Source organism: Lynx rufus, unplaced genomic scaffold (assembly GCF_022079265.1).
Source record: "Lynx rufus isolate CCGP_SWC_20201006 ecotype Redwood Valley unplaced genomic scaffold, mLynRuf1.p SCAF_10, whole genome shotgun sequence".
NCBI lineage: Eukaryota > Metazoa > Chordata > Mammalia > Carnivora > Felidae > Lynx > Lynx rufus.
Genome location: NW_025814824.1, coordinates 81389189 through 81412903, shown reverse-complemented (window position 1 = coordinate 81412903; position 23715 = coordinate 81389189). Strand labels below are relative to the sequence as shown.

Genomic DNA, 23715 nt, shown 5'->3' with positions numbered 1-23715 from the left:
GGGATGCTATTGAATAAGCACCCTCCCCTCCGCATCCTCGAAGTTCGTAGCTGAGGGGACGAGCCCCGCCCCCACCCCACGAAAATCTCGCGGAAGCGACAGGTCCCGCCCCCAGTCTTAAAGGTCAAGCCGGATTCAAATGGAACCGGTCAGGGTACGGTGATCAGACTCCCTCAGGTTCCCCAGAGATGCTTGAGTAGAGGTCTCTGGCACCCGGATCCAGCGCGCGCCTCGAGGCCGTGCAGAGGCCACTCACCAGCTATCGCCCAGGCTACTAGGAAAAGACACACGCGACCGCGCAGACGGCGGCGGCGCGGGCGCCATGACGTCACGGGGCGGCGCGGCGGCGCAGGCGTAGCGCGTCACCGACGGCCTGGCAGCGGGCGACGTTGAGGTGGACGCGCCTGGAGGGCCGTCGGGCTGCGGGGTCGGAACCTGTTTCTGGGGCATGAGCCGAGGGGACGACGCCGAGGCCACGAGGTGAGTCCCGCCGCGAGGCGCCCCTGCACCTGAGCGCCGGCCCCGCGAGGGGCTCGTAGAGGAGGCTGCCCTAGCAAGACGGCTTCTCAGGCCCCGCCCCGGATTGTCCCGCCGCTAGCCCGGAAATAACAATCCGAGAAATGACCCATTGCATCTGGGAATTCGCGGCCAGGAATCGGGAAGCCGGGGTTCCAGGCTTGACCCTGCCATTACCCTTAGCTTTAGGGACAAGTGGCTTTGCTTCTCTGGACTTTATTCCCTGTAGGATTATTCTTGCCTTCCAGGCGGCTGCAGTTTGACTGCGAGGATAGATGTAACAAGCGTTTTTTGTGAACTCTGTTAATCTAGGGGATTGTCGCCATTGCAAACCTAAAAGATTTTAATGGTCGCATGACATCTTGATCTTACTACACTTTTACAAAAGGCCCAGTGCTAAACTGTCACAGATACTCTTATTTAAACCCCTCAACGACCCATGAGTTAGGGATAATCGTGCCCATTCTAGAAAGGAAGAAGAAAATGAGGTTCCAAGTGGAGCCCCGTTCATTCATTCAGTTAATATTGAGCACCAGGCAGTGTACTAAATGCTGTGAATGGAACTATGTCCAGGATAGGAAGGTCCTCCAGGAGCTTACATTCTGGTGAGGGAAACAGAAAATAGAATAGTAAATAACGTTGAACGAGCAGTATACAGAAAGAAAAGGTGGCTATGGCTCTACTCTTAGGAAAAGCTTTTCTGGAAAGACACTTAGCTAAAGTCACACAATAACTGGGTGCCAAGGCCAGGATTTGAATACAGATCTTTCGGCCCCATATCCCGCACTCTTGCCACTAAAACATGCTACCCTTTTGTCATATTAAGTAGTAGTGGGTATTCCTGTTTTCAGACATGAGATAATCCGAGAAGGTCCTGTGATTGAAGTGTCACCGCAAATGTTGTCTCTTTTAGAGAGGCCTTCCCTCTCCACTGATGCTGAAGTAGTCCAACCCCAGTCTCCATGTCAGATCACCTTGCTAAATTGTGTTTGCAGCTCTGTCGCTAATTATACCTTGTTTATTTATCTTGTGTTTGTGTTGTCCCGCCCCTCCTCCAAACCATGAGCATTCCAAGCACAGAGAGCTTATTTGGTCACTGCTTTGTCCTAGACAATGCCTAGAAATAGAAGCTCAGTTTTTCTTTTTGGAATGAATGAATGATCTGTAGGAAAATAGGAGGATAGGAAAGCACAGAGAATACAGAATGCTTCTCCTGGTCTGTTTCCACTCCTAGGATTCTGTTTCTGTGTGTTTCACCTTTCTCTCAGGAGGTAAGAGCAAGAACTACAAGCTTATTCATTTCTCTTTTTTCAGCACATAGCCATGGGCTTAGCAGTTAGCAGTTGCTTGTCACACTTTGTTGAACACATTGAAGACGTGAGTGGGAAAGGTAGAATAATACCCTCACGTGAGGGGCTGGATAAACATGTTATTAGCAATAACTTAGCGCCCACTGTGTACCAGACTTCATGGGCTATGCTGAGATGAATAAGAGGTAATGGCAGTGATCAGTATATATCATTTGCTGTTTTTAAGACCGTTCCTACAAGCACTACCCTCTGAGGCACTTCGGGTTACATAGTATCTGTTTCCTAGAGCAAGGAGTTGTAAAGTCTGGCACAGCCTGCCATCTTCCCAGCCCTTTTTTTCTTTCTCTACCACATGATATATTTGTTAAAGCTTTGCTTTACATCTGTCATCTCATTTTTGGCCTTCTCAGCACCCTTAAGTTACAAGCAGGGCAAGGTTTCATATGTAGAGATGAGGAAACAAGCTTAGAAAGAAGTGACTTCCAATGGAAATGCCAAAATTGGAAACCAGGTCTTCTGACACCAGCGTTTTTTCTCTTGCCACTACTGTCTCCATCATAACCCTCAGCCTCCTTTTTTGGTTGTGAGATGAGTCCTTTCCAGATCGAAGACTAGTGATAATTTAAGCTAACATTCATTGAAAACTCCTCAGGTGCCATACATTGTTCTTAATGCTTTGAGTGTGTTAACTCAGTGAATCTGCACAACTTTTGTGAAGGGTCATTCTCTTTTCAGATGAGGAAACTGAGGCACAAGTGGCTAAGTACCTTGCACAAGGTTACGCAGCTAGTAAGCGTGCAACTGGAATGACTTAGGAGGAAGTTAGTCTCTTCTCTGAGTCTCTTCCAAACTATTAAACATGATACTAGCAAACATTGATTGATTGCTTACTGTTGTTGATGCAGTGTTTAATGATTTTTCATGCATTATCTTTAGTCTTCCCGACAGCCCTGTAAGATAAAAACTGTTATTTCCATTCATAGTGTATATGAGGGAACAGAGGCCTAGAATGTTCTGGCAATTCACCAAGTCACACAGCCTGCTTTCAAACCCAGTTCTGATTCCTAAATCTATAGCTTTAAATTTCCTGTATTGCCTCATCCATGAGGAAGAGACGTATAACTGCACTTTCCCACCCATCTCCCTCAGTGCCATTAAGACTCTCTTTCTGGTGGTTTCCAAGACTTATTTTGGGTGACAGTTTTTGAACTGGAGTATCATGTAGTAATAAAGACTTTGGCCTCCCGCCCAGTCGGCCTCTGGCTTCAAAAGAGGAAAACTTTAGTGTCTGCACGCAGAACCACACCCCTTTCACCTTAAATGGAAGCCCTTGCACTCTGGCTGCCAGAGGAGCTGTCCCAAGGGAACTGGTGCTGGGGCCCTGGTTGTGGAATAACTGAGGCCTTTGAAGAACTGCCCAGGGCTTGCCCTCCTTGAATAAATGTTTGTTGAATTGAATTTGAAGTCTCCTGTTCACACACTGCTGCTCCTCTCCTGCCTGAATGTTCACGTTTTCTTTAGTATTTCATAGAGATTGATGGAAGCAGAAACCAGAACTCTTCCCCTGGAGAACGCATCCATCCTTTCAGAGGGTTCCCTACAGGAAGGGCACCGGCTATGGATTGGCAACCTGGACCCCAAGATCACAGAGTGAGTCTAAGTCATCTTAATTTGTTGCCTACAAAACTGGGATGTTTGTAGTGGTGGTGTTCAGAAGAATTTTCAAGAGATGTAGGATATATTTTCGCCCTTTTATTTATGTTTTAATTACCTTTGAAGGGTACATACTTTTGTTATTAACCTGTTATGTTGACATTTTTCTTATATTTGGACTGTTCTGCAAGAACACAGACGTGGGTATTCTTTAAAACATATACTTCATTTTTCTTACTTGCCGAAGATGTTCTTTTTTTTTTCACCAATTTGAATCCTTGTACCCAGTGACTACAGGACATTATTTTCTAGAATCAAGCCACAGCATACTTTTATTTCTCAAAATGAGGGAACCAGCAGACGTCTCAGTACCTTCACCAACAGGCAGAGGGTACCGCTTGGCTGTAATTCATGTTAAGCAACCATGGAACCATAGAAGGTCAGAGCTGGAAGGCATCTTAGAAATCACGTCAGCCCCTTTGGTTTTCATTCATTCACTAAATGGTATGGTGCCTAATGTGTGCCAAGTGCCTATTTGTGCCAAGTACCACACTAAGCAGTTTTCAAACTTTTTAAATCTGAGGAACCTTGTCTTAAAGTAATCAGAACCTGTTTATAAAATACAAGCTCAGAGCTGTGCTGATTAAAGTGGGGAAGAGGTCCCCCCAAAGCCTTTTGGCAACTGCCACCCTTTCTTTGGCAGTCAGTTAGAGGACTCCATGTTACAGGACTCCATGGAGCACACTTGAAAACCTCTGATAGGATCCAGTTCTCTTATCCTACAGTAGAGGAAACTGAGATCCAAAACACAGAAGTGCCTTGCCCGGGGTAACACAACTAATTAAATTGTCCTGACTCCCCACTCTTTCCATTGTGGCCATTATAGTGGAAAGTACTTTCTTAGCAGGAGAGAATTAAGAGGTGTTTCCTTCCCCCAGTTGTTCAGTAGGTACAGGGCTGTAGTTGGTGGCAGGATGGTAAGGAGTGAATAGATCCAGCTGTGTGGGATCAGTGCTTAAAGCAGGCGTGGAATATGTCATCAGTCCTAAAAGGCAGTCCCTGTGGAATAGTGTTAAAGGCGAGGTGAGAGGAGACAAGAGAACCTGCTTACTTGAGTCTAGGATAAGAGGAGGTGTATATAGGATTGGGACTGGGAGAGAGGAAAGGGATGTGAACTAATGGGTCAGGATGGTAACAGAAAGTTTAGTTCTTAATTCTGCTGAAGTTCAGATCAGCTAAATGAAATTAACTTTAGGTTCCTCTAGGAATTATGCCCTTTAACATATGTTGTCCCCATATTATGTTACTTTGGTCACTGGGGCCCTGGACTGTGGACTGTGCATTTATTTTGGTTCCCTTTATGGCTTATGGCTTTGAGGATGAATGAATGTGTGAATCAGCCCAGCCTCTCAATTATGAGTGTCGATCAGAGAAGCTGTTTCCATCATCTAAAAGCCAGGCTGTGAGGGGTTGCTCCCCAGAGTGGTTTCCATTCCCACCTCTGCTTCTCTGAATGGAAATCGGAACGCGGAAACACTGTTCGTTGTTTTGGCTGCAACTCACCGTAACGAGACTCTTGTTCTGATTGTGTCCTGCTGCTTGATAGGAAAGTTCAAATGGGCATCTACCACCTCAGTTTATGTCAGAAGTTAAGAGTATATCCATGTTTTCTTCTGTTAGAGCATTAACAGAAACATTGAATCAAAACTTTCCCACTGGTATCTCTGCCCCTTTTATGTCAGGCCAAAGGTGGACATCATGGACTGAGCTTCAGATCAGGGCTTTGCGGGGCCTACCTGTGGCTTCCCCACTTCTGTGTCACCTGCTATTGTTTTTCTTCTATGGATTCCTTATCTCAAAACATTTTCTCTGCCAAACACACTGATTAAATAATAATAAATTTCTTTTTAAAGATATGACAGTCGTAGCTGTGGTTAGCATGAAACGCTGAGCGTTATCTCATTTAATTTACTTAATTATAGCAAAGAAACCTAGCATGTTAGTAAGGTAGGTCTTATGGAAATGTGTGATTTCCTTCCAAGTTTTTGAGTTACATAAACTTCTAGATCCTGTTCCTCTCAAGGTGGGTAATGATGGGCCTACATGAATTATCAAAATACAGTCATTTCCAGGCATTGTAGGATTGCGTGTTGTATCTTACGTGAATATGGGTGCCTGGCTTATAGTTCAATCTCAGAAGGGATTTGAATCTAGATCTTTAAACTTCTAATGACTCATGGGGCAACTGGGTGGCTCAGTCAGCTGAGCGTCCCAACTCCATCTTGGCTCAGATCATGATCTCACAGTTAGTGGGATTTAGCCCCACGCCAGGCTCTGCACTGACAGTGGGAGCCTGCTTAGGATTCTCTCTCTCCCTGCCCCCCCAAACCCCACAACTTGCACATGTGCTCGCTCGCTCTCTCCTCTCTCAAAATAACTAAACTTTAATAAAAAATTAAACAAGGAAAAAAAATAAACTAATGATTCTTGAGAGAAGTTTGCAGAGCGTCCTCCAGTTTTCATAATTAAACCCCACCCACAAATTGCTGCTAGTTCCTGCTGTTTCCCCTTTCAACACACTCTTATCTCTTTCCTGTACATACCCCTGCTCTTTACCATCCCTCTTCCTGATCTCTTATAAACTGATTTGAATGCCCCTCTTATACAGATGGCCTCTCACCTCTTGTTAGAAGACAATTTATAGTGTATATTTACTGTGATGAATGGTAACAGAGACAGTTTAAAAAAAAAAAAAGACTTTTCCACTCAATTTTTCAGTTTTTTTGATAATTCGAGTCATCTTATGTGTATGTGTTTATTACTAATCTGAGTCCTGATCAAGTTACATGGGACACCCATCAGTCTCCTCTCAGGAATGTGTACTGCTAACTGACTGTCTAGCACTCTGATATCCTGCTTCACATTGGTTTGTGTTCAGTACTTTGTGGTTGCAGTACTCCCCATAGCATTCTTGGCTATGCTAGCTGCCAAGAATATCTGTATGACTAAATAGGTCGTAGAATTTAGATTTAAGGGAATGATGACGTATGATTTGTGGAGGTAGCAGGTTCCATTATTCTGATTCCTCCCAACTTCATTACACCTCATATTTCTCACCTACAAAGTGAGAATGTTCAACTAATGGGGTGAACATTTTTTCTGGCTCTAATATTGTATTAGTTCCTCTTATTTAAGCTCATGACAACCTTGTGAGGCAAGGAGAAAGATAATATTTTCCCTGTTTTATAGGACAGGAAGAGTTAAGTGAGGTGACTCAGTATACTGAAATAGTTAGCCATGGACTAATTTCCCATCACCTAATTTAGTGCTCCTTGCTCAGATATTCTAATAGTCCATTTAACTGAACAAGCATAACCTAAAGTGTCCTGTTCTAAATTTTAAAATATAAGGACTTCTTTTAAATTGTCGTGGGACCCAGTCTAACCATAGGGTAAAAACAGTACTTCCAAATATCGTTGCTAGTGCCTGCAACAGAGAAGCCAAAAAAGATAATGTCCTTAGACATTATCTATTTTCCACACTGTGGTTTCCTCTGAAAGGATTAATCCAGGCTTTCTTTTTCAAATATTAAATGTTTTGCATAGAAAGTCAAATCAATAGCCACTACGTAATTCATGAGGACAAATATGAGAAGAAACAAAGCCAGCAAAAATTGTACAAGAAGGAGCATTCTAAATGGAAGGTGTAAGTGGAAATAAGAAAGAATGTGTGAGCAGACTATCAGGAGGACCTTTTTGACTAAAGGAAGGTTGAATACTAAATGAGGGTGAAAGCAGCAGTGGGATAGATGGAGTTCTATCAGATGCATACAGGGTCTTTAAAATTGACTCAGACAAGAAGTTTGAATTTGTTGTAGAAGAGACTTATTGGGGGTGTTAAGCAGGATGCTGACAACATGAAAGTGATGTTTTAGTGGAGAAATGAGACATCAGTATGCAGAGTGGGTTGGAGGAGCAAAGACTGATGCCGAAGATTAGCTAGGAAAGACTGCCAGAAACTAGGCCAATCTGTCACCCAGGTAGAGACCGTGAACTTGGAAGCCACTAGGTGAGTCTGAGAGATGAAGAACGTGATGGATGGAAGGGGAACAGGAGTTCAAGATGACCCTGATGTTTCTTGCCTAAGAAATGGAGAATCATGTCCACACTGACTGGTGGACTAGCTGGAAAGGGTATCAGGTTTGGAGGGGAGGTCATTCTGGGTTATACTAAGTAAACTTAAAAGCAGCGGAGAGCCATCCAGGTGGAAGTGTCCTTCTGAGGCCGACTTTCAGAGGTGAACTGGAATGCGAGAGGGGAGTACACGCATGAATGTGTGTTTAACCCTAAAGAAACCTGTGTTTCTCAGCTAATTCTTGTTTTTCCTTCATGATTCATGCTTTTCTTTTAATGCCTTGGTTTGCACGAATCAGCCTTTACTGTTTGCTACTTAAATTTGAAACACAGTGATACTATTTAATAGCATAGAACATAAAGACCCAGCAAATAGTAATTTCTATAAGTTTTAAAGAAAATTTTCTCTAAAACAAATTATGCATTTAAAACAGTCTTAAATATCATTTCATTGGCTTCCCATTGCCTACAGCATCAAATTAAAATTCCCTCACTAAGAACACCAACATCCTTCACAGTCTGTCCCCTGCCTGCCTTTCAGCTCATCTCTTAACTGCCCTACTCTTACTCTCTTCCAATGAAGCAGATTCCCTTTCGCCTTTATTTCTTTGCACATAATATTCAGTAACCACCATGTTCCTGCACAGTTGGGCCTCTTTGTGTGCTCATGTACATACGTCTATGTGCAAGTATCATAGCATTTTGCAATTTTTTGATTGCATATCTCTGTCTTCTAACCAGAATGTGAGGTCCTTGAAGGCCAGGACCTGGTTGTATTCATCTGGATGGTTCAAGTGCCTACTACGGTCTTTGACAAGTAGTAGGTGTCTAGGTGTCTATTTTAACATTTGTGTAGACTAATTACTTCTGTGCCACTAGGCAGGAAGGCCATTTTCAAGACCATTACAGAAAACACTAAGTTGCAGAAATATGTTGGGACTGGTGTACTAGCTCCTGAAAGTTGCAGGGCCCCACATTTCATGAAGTGAAGCAAGGCTCTGATGAGTCGTGAGCCCTCCCATACTTCAGCAGCACGTGAAAGTGCTTGCAGATGTGAAAGCAAGACTCTTCAGGCTTTTTTTCACTATCAGAGCTCACAGTCCCCATCTCCAGGAAGCAAAATAGTAAACATTTCATTCCTTTTGTTTCGGTGTTCCGATAATTTCAAGAAATTATCAAACAAGGAAAGAAATCCTGGAGAAGTTGAAAGACACAGACCTAAGCAGATGTTCCTGGAATCTTAAGGTCGCACTTCTCGGGCAGAACGTATTTGTTAGCTTTTCAAAGAGTAATCTGTTGGCTTTTTTTTTTTTTTCTGAGTAAATTAAAATTCATTTCCTAGGAAATGCCGATCGCCTTACCTTCCTGCTTTTAAGCAGAATGGAGCTGATGAAAAGATGACCGGCCCACAGCAGCCCTTAGATTGTTTTTTAGAAAAACGGGTTTGACCCACCATTCATGGCAACTGGCACAGTGTTGAGGTTTGAATGAGTATATTAAGTGGAAGATGCAGCTGTGAGTTAAAGACTCAGGGGAAGGGTGCTTGGCTGGCTCAGTCGGTGGAGCATGAGACTCTTGATCTTGGGGTTGCGAGTCTGAGCCCTACACTGGGCATAGAGATTACTTAAAAAAATAAAAACTAAGTTAAAAAAAAAAAAAAAGACCCAGGGGAGACTCTTCCAGCCCATATCTGTCTGCACATTTGAGAGGCTCACCCTTGTTGTACCCCTACTCAAAAATCAAGTAAAACCAGAAATCTGTACTTGAGGTGTCTCCCTTTTCCTCTGGAGAATCCACGCCTACATCCTCCCTAGCAGTTGAGGTCTCCTGATGGGAGCTGAGAATTTGGAAACTAGGGAGTTACAATTGCTTTCCCTTTCAAAGCAGGTCTAAAGACCAGATTAATGTTCACAGTATGCCTTGGGATCCTTGCATCCTGCCCCAGTGCAAGACCTGTATTATGTCTTTCTTGCTCCATTGTGTCAGGCACCTGATCCAGGATAATGGGCTTGCTTGTTGATGTACATTAGTATCAAATTTAGTATGTAGAGCTTATGATCCCCTTCGTATCTTTCTGCCTCCCAAAGGAGATTGTTACTCAAGAGTAAAATCTTGATGAGTTTCTCCTAGAAAACAATGTGAATATAAATGTGGCTGTAACGACAGCTCTACTGACTCCCTGTGGGGTAGAATTCCCAGTAATAACAGATTTAGCATGTGGGCTGATACCTTTTTAGTATCACAGGGACAGCATTGTTTAGAGAAAGCCTTGACTCCATTTGAATAGTGTGGAGGATGCCAGGAGGAAGGCCAAAGGAAAAGGAAACGGGAGAGCTGTTGGTTTGTCTCACCCTTACATCAGATGACAGGAAGTCGGAATTGAGATTGGCTACAGCAACCTGTTAAGGCCACATCTGTTTGAATAACTTAAAAGCTCTATAGAAACCAAATAAGTGTTAGAGAAAGGAATCTAAGAAGAGGATAAGGGGCACAATGGCAAGCAAGAGCTTGGGGTGAACCTCCTACCAGGAAAAAATGTCTTCCTGGGCCATCAATACTCTTTAATCGGCCGTGCTCCAAGGTATAAACTGTGTGAAAACAACTGAGGTTGATTAGTTATCCACAGCTGGGTGATTTATAGAACTGGCCAGGTTCTCCTGCCCTGTATGAGACCAGCCTCGGTCACACTGTGGTTCCACCTTGTCCCTAACGTTCAGTCACGTCAGGGATTGAAACTCACAGGCATGTATGGAAGTGCCGCTAGCTGTGGTTTGGTTTTTGGCAGAGTTTCTCACGAGTGCAATTCAGGGCTAATGATTAATTATGGAATCTATTACAGAAGTCTTCCAAAGTTGTTTTTTTGTTTGTGTGAATGTGTGTTACTTTATTTATTTTTGAGATAAGGTAGGCTTTGGCTTTTGGAGTGTGGGTATGTGTCCTGATGGAGTTGTAGTTATTCACAAATGCTAGTTCATTGCCAAGAGATTAAAAATAAATAGATTGACACTATTTTTGAGCTTTTCTCCAAAAGAAAAACAAATGGTGCTTCTGGGCCAGACAGCTGTTTGTTAGGTGTGGTTTTTTGTTTGGTATTTTTGTGCTGGACAGACACTTAGCCATGACAATTCTAGTTCCCATTCCAAATAGAGGCAAACAAGTCTGTTTGCCAAATAAACTAACGCAGCAGTTTGGGAGAAGGCAGGGGGGCGGGGGGGGGGGGGCAAGATTTTATCCTGGGGTAAATCATCTCCTGCTTTTATCTCCCACTTCGGCCAGAGTGTCCATCCAAGTTCCCAGTGTACTCATGGGCTGTCCTTTCTCTACAGATACCACCTCCTCAAGCTCCTCCAGAAGTTTGGCACAGTGAAGCAGTTTGACTTCCTCTTTCACAAGTCCGGTGCTTTGGAGGGACAGCCTCGAGGGTACTGTTTTGTCAACTTCGAAACTAAGCAGGTAATGAAACCTCTCCCCTTTCACGGTGCTTCCCATACTCTCCTCCTTACTTAGTCCTCTCTCCCCGAGCACAAGTCACGGTGCCTTGTGGGCAAGAGCCGTGTTGGACTCACCCCTCTGTGCCTCGCCCTGAGTCCTAAAGGAGACCCTTGGTAAACGAACGGGTGAACGGCTTTCAAAATCGACCCTCCCCAGGCTCGCGGTCTGAGGCGGCTGACCTACTTTTCTGACCAGATGCTTTGGGGTGCCCACATTAAGCACATGGACATCCTCCTCCCTGTTCTGGTTTGTTTGTTCCTTTAGTGGCAGGCCAACAAAGCCTCCTTTTCTTTCAATAGTTTTGCCCCGTGGTGCAGAAGCCCTCCCTCTGTGTGGTGAGCCACCCACAAACTCTTTTATTTTGATTTCTTAAAAATGTACCCTTCTTCTCAGTGTCTCAGAACAAATGCGTACAGATTTGAATATATATGGAGGAAGAGAGCATTCAGCTTCAACCATGATATACACCATGTATCTTCTTGCAGTAAAATTGTATCCTTTAAGTGGACATGGCTTGATAAAGAAATAGAATTTGAACGTTATTAAATATAGAGATACTGGTTAGTATTCTCTATAACTTTAGTAGCCATATGAAAGGACATTGCCTGGTTATTGTTTCAATAATACTGTATTTGGATGTTTTTCTTGTTATAAAAGTAGTACATATTAATTACAGATGAAAATATAGATGACGTGACTTCCCTTATCAGCCCAGTACCCAGAAATAATTCTTGTTAATATTTAGTCTGGTTAATATTTAGTTTTCTTGTTACTATTTAGATCTTTCTAGTCTCTTCTTTCATTACATTCACACATGCATACACACATATAGAGCTTAGAGCACTCAAATAAGGTCATATCGTCCTGTTTACCGCTCAAAGTCTATTAAAAATTTTCTGTCCTCTACTACACATCCAGAAAACATTCTGTATCATGATACTGTGGTTTCACCAGTGTGGCTGTTTATATGTAAAAATTCACTGATGTAGGGGTGCCTGGGTGGCTCGGTCGGTTAAGCGTCCGACTTCGGCTCAGGTCATGATCTCACGGTCCGTGGGTTCGAGCCCCGCATCGGACTCTGTGCTGACAGCTCAGAGCCTGGAGCCTGTTTCAGATTCTGTGTCTCCCTCTCTCTGTGACCCTCACCCGTTCATGCTCTCTGTCTCTTTCTGTCTCAAAAATAAATAAACGTTAAAAAAAAATTAAAAAAAAAAATTCACTGATGTAGATCTTTAATGTTTATATATTTTGTTGTATGTAACTCAACATCATTTTTGATGACCACACAGTATCTCATCGTAGGAGTGTATGGTAAGTTATTTGACTAATCCCCAGTTATTAGCTGTTTAGGTTGTCCCCAGTGATTCACAAGTGTAAACAGTATGCTAGTGAATATCTTCATACCTCTAGTTATTTTCACGTTTACTGTATACATGGAAACTGAATGCTATCAACAAAGGCCATGCATATTTTTTCTTGATACGACTGCCAGTTGCCTTCAAGCAATGATGTATCCGTATGCTCTGAGACTATATGAGAGTGTCATTTGTCCTTATCGGTGCTGGGGGTGCTTTCCATCTCCTCTAACTTTTGCAAATGAGACAGACACTAAGAGATACATTGCTATTCTAAATGAGGGAAGTGAAAAAAATGCTGCGTATGGTTAGCATTTTTAAATACTTTATTCTTCCTTAATGATAGAGTGTGGTGAGCATTCTTACAGACAATTAAAATCAGTGGTCATGGTGGGGATAGATGGTGGTTTTAAAACACTGGACTACAAATTACAAAGCCTAGCTTCTATTGCTGGCTCTTTTATTTATGAACTTTGGGCAAGTCTCTTGACCTCTTTTGGCTCAGTTTTCATTTAAAAATGGGGATTAAAAATACCCTCCTTTGCTTACAGGAAGTTGAGAGAATAGATGAGGGTACATAGGAAAATACAGTTGGCATTTAATATTGTTGAATACACAAACTTTGAAATGACATACAAAGATAGGAAAAATTTTTTAAAACATTTATCTCCTTGCTGGCATTTTTAAAACATTTATCTCCTTACTACTGCCGATGCTGCAGAATTAATAGAGAATGCCATGTGAATTCTAATTCCCTAGATGAAACTAAAAAGGAGAATAAAATGTCTCTTATCTGTCTCTCTAACTGGTAAGCAAGGATGTCAGTGACTGTCCAATGGCTGACACATAGTGAACACTCAGGTGTTTGTTGACTGTCATGCTGGCGAGCTCTGGAGGAACAAGAGAATCACCAGTAAAACCAGACTGGAATGCCTGGTGGTATTACACTGCAGTGTCAGATCCACTCTTGTTCCTGCTCCGGTTCCTTAAGAGCTTCTTCACCCCCTGGTAGATGTGGGTTACACTTGGCTGAATGCCTCAGGGATACAAATGGGGCAGAGAAGGTTTGGCAGGATGGAAAAGTACGACCAGGCTTCCTGGGAATGTCCTAGAGTGACTCTTAATCCAGCTTCAGGAATTCCTTTTAACCTTGTTCCTCCCGTATCTGATGGGGAAAGGGTCAGGGAACTTTTGGCTCCCAAAACCAGGTGCATAGATTGGCTCACACAGATACCTTGCTCACAGGCTCTTTGACTCACTCCTGCTTTTTCCGGCCTAGTTTCCTTCACTCCCGTATCCTTTGAAGCCATTACTGTTTCTCACTTTGGATCCAGGGAGTGTAAGCCCTCGTCTGGGGTATAGTTCCGGTAGATTTTCTAGCACAGTGGGTCCTCGCAGACAGAAGTGTATAGAAAGGTATCCCCTGATAAGAACAACGCGCTAACAGTGGTTGAGTGCTTACCACGTGCTCCATGCTTTGTTTACATGCACTCTTCCTCCTCCCTCCAACCAGTGAGGAACAAGTAGTAGTGTCCATGTTTTAGAGATGAAGAAGCTAATATTCACAGAGCTTAAGGGAGGGACCTGCCAGCTATCCCACTGCCAGTAATTGGCAGAGCCAGGATTGGCGTTTCTGTTTGACCAACTTTATAAAACTCACACCCTTTCTGCTATCGTGCCTTTTTTTTTTTTTTTAATTTATTTAAATTGTAAATCCTTTGCCAGTTGTTTATCAGAAGCAGTCCGGTTGGAATCACAGCCTTCAAAGCTGGTGAGGCCCTTTGAGGCACATGAATTTTTGACTAACATCTGTCCCTTTCCTGCACAGGAAGCGGAACAAGCCATCCAGTGTCTCAATGGCAAGCTGGCTCTGTCTAAGAAGCTGGTGGTGCGATGGGCACATGCTCAAGTCAAGGTAAGCCTGCTGGGCTAGAAAGACCACACCAAGCTCACCCTAAGGAGTTTTCCAAAAGACCGTTGTCCACTTACCCGTTTGCATCCCAGCCTCTTCACATCTGGAGCAGGCATACTTTGGTCTCCTACTTGTACTTACCATGTGTGTTGCCAGATTTTTCTTTTGAGAAACATCTCAGGAGGGATTAAGTTCCTTCATTGTTTCTCTCCACATACCCACAGATTCTGTTTTTGATTGATTTTTCCATGTGGCTGATGTGTATACTCAGACCTCTATCATGTTTTTGGTGGGGGTTGTTCTTTGGAGGAAAAAATGCATTTATTTTTAAAATTAGTTGCTTTAGGCATTATTAGACTGTTCCCAGCCTCTCCATTCTGTGGAGAGTTTGAATATGTTTATCCTAAATGCTTGAGAAATGGGTAGTTTGTATGAGTGCTTAAATTCCTGGCATCTCATCACTCCAGAGAGTTTGAGAGTTATTTGTGGGACTTCGCAGGGTCTGCATTGTCTCCAAGGCCCTAGAAGTGGCAAATGGCCTTGTTCATCTTTATAGTTGGTCTCTTGGAAAAATGCACTGGAAAAGATAATTACCATTAAAAAAAAAAAAAGAAAAGAAAAAAAGGAATGGCATTCTGTGTTACCTGCCACAAAGGTAGAGAAGGATGTGGACCAGAGCAATCCCAAGAGTTGAGTTGCTTCCTTTGTGGTGGGGTGTTTACAGACCTGCCTGCAACAAGATCCGTAGCGGTTAAAATTAGCGCTCCAGTCTTTAGCTATAGGAGCACGGCTTTTGATCAGAGGCCCCCTACCCATCAAGCTTCCCAGTAAAGAGTCACAGAAATTAAACTTTGGAGCTGGGTGTCCAGACTGAAAAACAGAGCTCCAACACTTTGTATCCTTCTGAGTATCTCAGGTAATCACAGAGCCTTCTCAATTTCTAGGACACATTGCCTTAAACATAGAAACAACGGGGAGAATTACCAAATGCTTTTTTACTCAAAAGAAAATCAAGTCTCATTTGCCAGACTGGCTGTCATTTTCTCATTCTGTGTCTCATTGAAAAGACACGCAAGAGAAATCATCCTCTGTTCCCATCTTTCGTTTAAGAATCTCTGTGCCTTGCAGTTCTCTTCTCCTATAAGTCTTTGACCAGAGGGCCTGATTGCTCTTTAATATTTAATTTACTTTTTACAAGGGTGTATAATTATCTGACATCAAATTAAACTGTTCTTTTGCTATAGGATGTTTTCTGTATCCGTGGCTGGAAGCTTTTAATGCTACTTTTCTTCTCCACTCAGACCTGTTGAGAGTTGAATGTTATGCTTGGTACTTGGCAGAAATCTAGCAAAATTTTAAAGTGTTTTGAATAAAGCAAAATAAATACTGTAAGAGGATGTAAGAGGGGACTCCTATTGTGTATTTGTACCATCTGTGAATTTGAAAGTTGAAGTTCTTTCCCTACCAAATAAAGGCAGACTAGTGGCTAGATAGGAAGCTTCTTTTAAACTTCTTTTTCTAAATTTGTAGCTTTTAGGCCAAACCTGTGTGGAGTTTTGCATAGGTTCTAAATGTAAAGCAGTCCGAAGATTGTCTAGAAATATTCCAACGGTACACTGATGGGGTTGGAGTTTTTGAACTTATGCACTATAGTAAAGGGCTGGTTTTTGTTCAAGTGAAGTGATTTCCCTTTTTCTTTCAGAGATATGATCATAACAAGAATGATAAGATCCTTCCTATCAGTCTTGAGCCGTCCTCCAGCACTGAGCCCACTCAGTCTAACCTGAGGTAAGATGGGGTGCAATAGAAGGACACAAACGAGAATTCGAGAGCGTGAGCCACTGCTTCGTTCCAAGCCTTCATTCGTACTTCAGTGGACCTTTAGACTCTTAGTTTGTAATAGAACCTGTCAACTTCTGACATTTTGAGAGACGTGTTCAGTTAATCTCTAGAACGCGTAATAGCCTCTCCCTCCCTACCCCCAAGATCACGGACTTACAGAATTCATTCACTCAAAAACAGCTGCATATACCTGCCGCGTACCAGCCATTGTGCTTGGCGCAGGAATACGCAGGCACGGTCAGACAGTCCTTAAGCTGAAAACAAGCATTTTAATGAGGGCTTGAGTCTTGCTGGCTTTGTCATTATACGTATGCTAATTCCTCCCCAGCCGTGAATTCCTTTCTGCAGAGTGTTAGTGTGCAGCTCGTTCATTCTCTGGGCCACTTCAGCGACTGTAGCTGTGTTGGTTCTAGTGTGCACAAACTGTCAGTTACTTCTTTGGAGTTAATTCAAAACAGAAGGAATGAAGAGTTGGGTGGAGAAAGGGGAAGTTAAGTGGATGGTTGAGCAGAAGTAGAGGGTTTTTGTTGTTTGGGTTTTTTTTGTTGTTTTTTTTCCCCTGCATTATAGCCTGGGGAGAAATTTTAACAATAACAATAGCCAGGATTTATTGAGTTTACTATAAAGCAGGCACTGTGCTGAACACTTCACATGCCATATGTCACTTAATTATAAAAATGCCGGTAAAAATACTGTAACACTCATTTTATTTCGGAGGAAACTGACACTCAGCAAGGTAAAATATCTTGGTCAAGATGGCACAGGTAGCAAATAACAGATTCCAGAGTCAAAGCTAGGTCTACTGGACTTCAAAATTCAGTAAATTAATTTTATAGTTACTAATTTAATGTCATTGCTTTATATATTTACAATATTACTACACTTAAGATATTTAATACTTAATATTTGGTAAATTATATTTTTTATATTATAACATTTAATGTAATATATTTAATATGTCGATGACAAATATTAAATATAATAGTTAATATAATTGATATTTCTTAATTTTGTCCTCTTTTACTATTTTGTGCTCCCAGAAATTAAAAAAAAAAAAGAAAAAGTATGATGACTCTTGTAGGTTCACTGGGAACCCTATCCACTATGCCATTTTCCCCATAAAGTTTGAATCTCCATGATCACAACTCAGTTTTCATGGAGGTTTTTATAAATCTAACTCCTGTTGGGAGGAGACCACTGCATTAATGTCTGCTGTCCTCTGTTACAATGAACATGTCTTTAATTTTATTTTCAGTGTTTGCGTCTATACTAAACAGCCTAGTGTTTTCCATTTATTTTGTTATCCAGTGGACCTCAGCTTACATCTTTCTATTAACATCTATACCTAATTAGAGAAGGTTGCTTTTTGGTGACTCCTACTGAACAAACAGCTGGCTATCCCACTAATGGAGAGGAGAAGGTGCTGGAATGCATCTTGGTAATACCTTGGTGTTCTTTTTTATTGTAACCTAGGGTTTTAATTTTACATTGACCATGTAAAGTTATGAGTATATAGGAGCAGATGTACACTTTTTGAGGATTTCTGAAAGACCATTGTATACATCCCCTTCCAGGTTTCTGTCTCCCTGCCTATAGATCACTGACCGCTTTGCAAATGGAAAGGAAACCAGGGGTCATAGAATATCCACTGCCTGAGTGCTTTGCATTCTGGTCCAGGGATGGCAATGACCTCCATCAAAGAGAATTCCTCCCAACGTGGGCAGTGTCTCCTCAACGCCTTCTCTCTGATACAGGGCTGTGCAGCTCCCAACCTGATGGAGAGGAAGGAGCAGGGGTTTGGGTGATAACAAACTGGGTTTGAATCCTGGCCGTGCAGTCTGTTAGCTGTGTGACCCCTGGGCAAGTTACTACCTCCCTGCATTTCTTTATCTATAAAACATGGATGTTATCACAAGGATTAGAAACAATATCAGTAAAACTCTGGGCACAGTGCCTGGCTCATTGTAACTCCATAAATGATTGAATTTATAAACACACATTTATTAGTAAAAAGAGATTTTGTAGGATTTCCAAGGTGTTCCAAGGTGTTTCTTCCATTATTACTCAGTGATTCAAAAAATGGTACAATGTGGTAGTTAATAGCATGGGCTCTTGAATCCTTGTGTTCAAATCTCTACTGCTTACTAGCTAAAGAATATTGGGCAAGTTAACCTTTCTGTGCCTCAGTTTTTTCATCTGCAAAATGAGTATAACCCACCTTATAATGTTTTCGATCTTACACGAATTTTTTTTCCATTTTTTTTTTTTTTAACCATGGTGAAAGGCATATAAAATAGCATTTACCATCTTAACCATTTTTTTTTTTAAACTCTATTTGACCTAGTCTTGGTCTACTTTTTTTTTTTTTTTTTTTAAGTTTATTTATTTTGAGAGACAGCAGAGGAGGGACAGAGAGAGAGGGAGAAAGGGAGAAAGAGAATCCCAGGCCGGAGCTGCAGGGCTTGAACTCACAAACCATGAGATCATAACCTGAGCTGAAACCAAGGGTCAGACACTTAACTGACTGCACCACCCAGGCACCCCACCATCTAAACCATTTGAAGTGTACAATTCAGTGATTCTAAATACATTTGTAGTGTTGTACAACCATTACCACCATCATTCCCCATAATTCTTTTCATCTTGTAGAACTGAAACCCTATATCCATCAAGTAATAACTTCCCATTCCCACCTCCCCCAAGCTCCTGGAAACCACCGTGCCACTTTCTGCCTCTGATTTTGATTAGTCTAAGTACCTTATACAAGTGTAATCATCCCATATTTGTCTTTTTATGACAAGCTTATTTCACTTAGCATAATGTCCTCGTGGTTCATCCATGTTGTGGCATTATGTCAGAATTCCCTTCCTTTTAAAAGCTGAATAATATTCCAAAATGTGATCTAATACCACATTTTGTTTATTCATTCATACAAGACCCTGCTTTCAATTTCTCTATGAATTATCTGAGTGCCTACTATCTGCCAGGCCCTACAGTGTCAAACAGTGTGTGTGTCTGAAGATTAAATGTAGCCATATGTGATGTACTCCTAACAGTGTCTAGGTTTTTGGTAAAAATTTAATAGATGGTTCAGGTTTGATCGTTTCTGTTTCTGTTTTTGTTTTTTAATGTTTATTTCTTTATTTTGAGAGAGACAGTGCGTGTGAGGGAAGGAGGGGTGGGGATTGGGGAGAGAATCCCAAGCAGGCTCCACACTGTCAGCGTAGAGCCCCATCGCACAGCTTGAACTCACAAACCACGAGATCACGCGTGACTTGAGCCAAAATCGTTGGACACTCAACTGACTAAGCCACCGAGGCAGCCCTGATCTTTTTCTTAAAATGTTATTGTGTGTGTGTTTTATGTGAAATATTCGCATATTCATATTTGAGTATCTTGTTGCTTCTCTGATCCGCCAAAAAAGACACAAGGAAGATAAAGTACGCGAGTATTTTCAGAATGCACTCAGGCCCGCTCTGATCCTCTGCTGTCCTTTTTCCAGTGTCACTGCTAAGATAAAAGCCATTGAAGCCAAGCTGAAAATGATGGCAGAAAATCCTGACGCAGAGTATCCAGCAGCACCTGTTTATTCCTACTTTAAGCCTCCAGATAAAAAAAGGACTACTCCTTATTCTAGAACAGCTTGGAAATCTCGAAGATGATGGTTATGAATTATTGTAGCAGCAAAAGCCAATTGGTCTTCACACCTGAAATCCTCTGCCTTTGTACTTTGTAGATGTGAATGGTACTACCCAACAGAGCACAATCACTGTTAATGTTTGGTAGCGTAACATTTTTGGATGTTCTCATGGATGTTTCTTCCCTGACGTATGTGTGGAATTGAGCGTCATCCAGAATAAATAGGATTGTATCCAAAATTGTGATTGGAACATTGGGATGCTCTAGTTGGCTGGTGTGTTTGGATTTGTAACTCCAGAAACATTATATAGTATGCCAGGGAGAAAGGCAGACATAAAAAATACCATTTAAATCCGGAAACTGAATCTATTAACATCCATCTTTTTGAAGAAAAAAAAAGTGGAGCATTTTTCTATGCTCAAACGTCCTTACAAGATAAAGAAAAAGTAAGAGAGAGGGAGGGAAGTGAGAAACTCTGAATCATGTTGAGAACCGTTGTTCCAGAATTTATTATGGAAATCCATCCCTCCAACTAGACTAAAAAAGAAAAAGTTCTTGGCAAAAGGGAGCCGATTCTTTGAACAAAAGTTGTGGTAATCTGTTTAAGAATTATGGTTCTTGTTTCAAAATCTTGTTAGGAAAACACGGTGTGCATCTTTAAGTTGTTCGCGTCAACAAAACCGTAGAATCAGATCCAGCATTTGATACCACAACGAAGTTCTGTTCGGAAACCCAGCTTTGACTCTTGAGTGATCATTTTTTAAAAATCTAAATAATTCTGCCTTCTACATGCCAAATGTTGTTATTAACGTGGGACTTTTACAATTGCGCATATTGCATGAGATTGTTTTTTATAGCATGAGTATGTTCTATTTGGAATTGTATCATGGTCAGTCTAAATAGGAAAGCAAACTTTCTCTGAAAATCTAAACATTGCTATATCGATCTCTGTCAAGGATACTATTTATTAATAATTATGTAGGGGTCTGAGTAGGAGAAATTGAACTGTCTTGTGCCGGGTGAGGAGGGGACACGCGGTGGACGCAGGAAGTCCGCAGAGCAGGCCCTGCTCTGGCACCAAGATTGCAATGAGCTCATGATTTGTGTCGTTCTTAAAGGCTGGAAAGACCGCATGACTTTAAAATGATTCTTCCTTTGTAAAACATACTCTCTGGCTCGGGTAGGTTTTCCCAGTTTGAGTATTTTAAATGCAACAACGGAGAGAGAAAAATAAACGAATGGATCTGGGAGTGTGTTTCTGTCAGCGGTTTTGGTCCTCTTGGTGCCGGGTTGATGGGACTGTTGCATTGGGCGGCACCTTTGCATCTTTACCAGGTAAATGGTCTTAATCCCTAGTGATGACAGATGCATTACCATCCTCGGCCCTAGCAAGAGGAAGCTTTCATTCTAGGAATTCAAGTCTTCCTGTGAGTATAGGTGAGTTTATGACACTTGAACCAAATCTTGAGCATAGTGAGGTTTCAAAGTTCATAGAACTGGTTCAGAGAAAACTCTCATCGCCTTCCCCAAGGTCAATCTTTTTAGATATCTTTAGATATTAAATACTTTCTGCATTTATTAGCTCTGTCTGCGATGCAAGTAACTCTCCTTCCATTTGGGGGATAGTTCAGAGAGGTGGGACCATCATCTCCCATTTTTCTGGTGACTTCTTAGATTACAGAATTCACCATTTTATCCTTAACGTCCTCAAAGGGTTATGGTGGAGTAGGACTTACTTAATGCAAAATAGTCTATTTTTAATAGGAACTTAGAAAATACATAACTTTGAATTATTCTAGAGTTGTTTCCTTTAGAAACCAGAGCTATTTATTTGTATTTAAAGCAATGTTCATTATTTGTACGGATTCTTAATTCCTCTGTGTGAATAAATGCAAGACAGTGTCTGCGTGGCTGTGTCTCTTGTTTATTTTCTAGCATAAAGACTACAGTTTTCTGGTAGGCTCGTTTCCCTGCGAGCCTTGGGCCAGGGTGTCCAGGTAGGGTGTGTTTTCTAAGTGCCTTCTCTCCAGCAGAAGGTTCTGGCTAGAGGTGAACCTCAAAGACCATTCTCTCCACCCGTATGCCTCCCTTACTTCTGTTGTTAGAGATGAGGAGAGTGGTTCTCACAGCAAACATACCCATGTGAAAAGAAGCCACAAGTGGAAGTCCCTGAAAGTATCACACTGTGTTTGGTCCTTCCTTCAGAGTAGAGGTTTCAGAGAATAACTGTGTCCTAAATATGCTGAAAGCAGTCTGGTGAAAGGTTTGTAAAATACAGGTGTTAACTTGGTCGGCGCGTTTGAAATTACAAGAGTGAAGAATTGAGGGAAATATTCAGGAAAGAGGTGTGAGCTATATCCTTAATCTCAGCTCCTATTTTGTCAAATGCAAAACATAACTCTAGCCAGTTGATTTTCTGTAATTGGTATCTCAGTGTTGGGAAAGAGGATTACACAGGGGCAAGTTTTTCAAAGCATGTCAAAAATCAACAGCAAAAGTTTTTTAAAACCAAATATTCTAGAGCCCTGTCCCTTGTTTACTAAGGTAGATACAGTTAATTTCTGAATCAGCAAATAGATTGGTAATTTTATAATACTATGTGTAAAAGGAACAGGGTTTATTATTGCCTTATAAATTGAATGTTAAATATTTCTTATATGTAATCACTGTGTTCCTAAAGTACGATTTGGTCCCATCATATTTATCCTTGATTTCTCTTTTTTTCTCCTCTTCCCGTCCAGTCCTTCAACAAATCCTGTCAACTCTACCTTCAAACTCCCATCTTGAATCCAGCTACTTCCCCCCGACCCCCAACACTACCATTTTTGTTCAAACCATTGTCATTCTTGCCTGGACTCTCGCAGTGCCTTCCTGACGATCTCCCCGCCTCTGCTAGTACCTCCTTAGAGTCCACTCCACACAGCCAAAGCAATCCTTTTTAAAATCTGAGCTTTGCATCACACCTAGAATGAAACCCCTGACTGTCTGTCTTTATGACCTGTTACCTTTTTTGTTCACTGTGTTCCAGCCACACTGGTCTCCTTGCTATTTCTTGAATACAAGGCAGTTCCTACCCCAAGGCCTTTACATTGGCTGTTCCATAGAGCCCACTCCTTCATTTGTTCCCTGTATCTGTTCAAACGTCAGTGATCAAAAGGCCACCTGACTTCTTTCTGAAATCACAGCCCCATCATTTCCCAATCCTTCCCCTTCTTCATTTTCTTAACAGTACTTATCACTATATATATATATATATATATAATATATAAGTTTATTTTAGCTTTTTTTTTTCATTAGAATGTAAGTTCCATGTGAGCAGGAACTTTTATTTACTGCTATTTGCCCAACATTTAAAACAATGCCTGGTATATATAATACATGCTCAATAAATATCTGTTGATGAAAAATCAAATGTGTGGTACTTGAGAGCCAAAGGGGCTTGAGAGGCTCATCCATATGGCCCCTTCCTTGTCCAGATGGAAAAAAGAGTAACCCCAGAGACACAAAGGAACTTGGCTGGGATCACAAGGTTATCGGGAAAGCATTAAGTAGAACCCAGCCCTGCAAACACCTACTGTGTGTTTGTTATGCTGGCAAACTGACATATCCCTTCTTTTTTGTACAGCCCACAAAGCTAAGAATGGCTTCTACATTAAAATATTGAGGAAGAAGAAGACTGTGACACATGAATATTATATGAATTTTGAATTTCAGTGCCTGCAAAAATAAAACTTTATTGGAACATAGCCGTGTCCTCCCACGTACGTATTGTCTGGCTGTTTTCCCACTACAGCGATCGGTTGCTGTGCAATGAATATTGTCGGTTACTCATCACATCTTTTGGGATAGAGAACTAGCCATCC

At 41.7% G+C, this 23715-nt stretch overlaps 1 protein-coding gene across 1 annotated transcript; it reads left to right on the top strand.

The window, feature by feature from the left end:
* The first annotated feature begins 368 nt into the window (after positions 1-368).
* On the top strand, positions 369-21756 carry RBM18 (RNA binding motif protein 18). Its single transcript, XM_047069011.1, has 6 exons — positions 369-480; positions 3348-3476; positions 10939-11065; positions 14288-14374; positions 16074-16159; positions 19716-21756. Exons 2-6 carry the CDS (start codon positions 3364-3366, stop codon positions 19873-19875), a joined length of 573 nt encoding a protein of 190 aa, XP_046924967.1. The 5' UTR covers positions 369-480; positions 3348-3363; the 3' UTR covers positions 19876-21756.
* The last annotated feature ends 1959 nt before the right edge of the window (positions 21757-23715 follow it).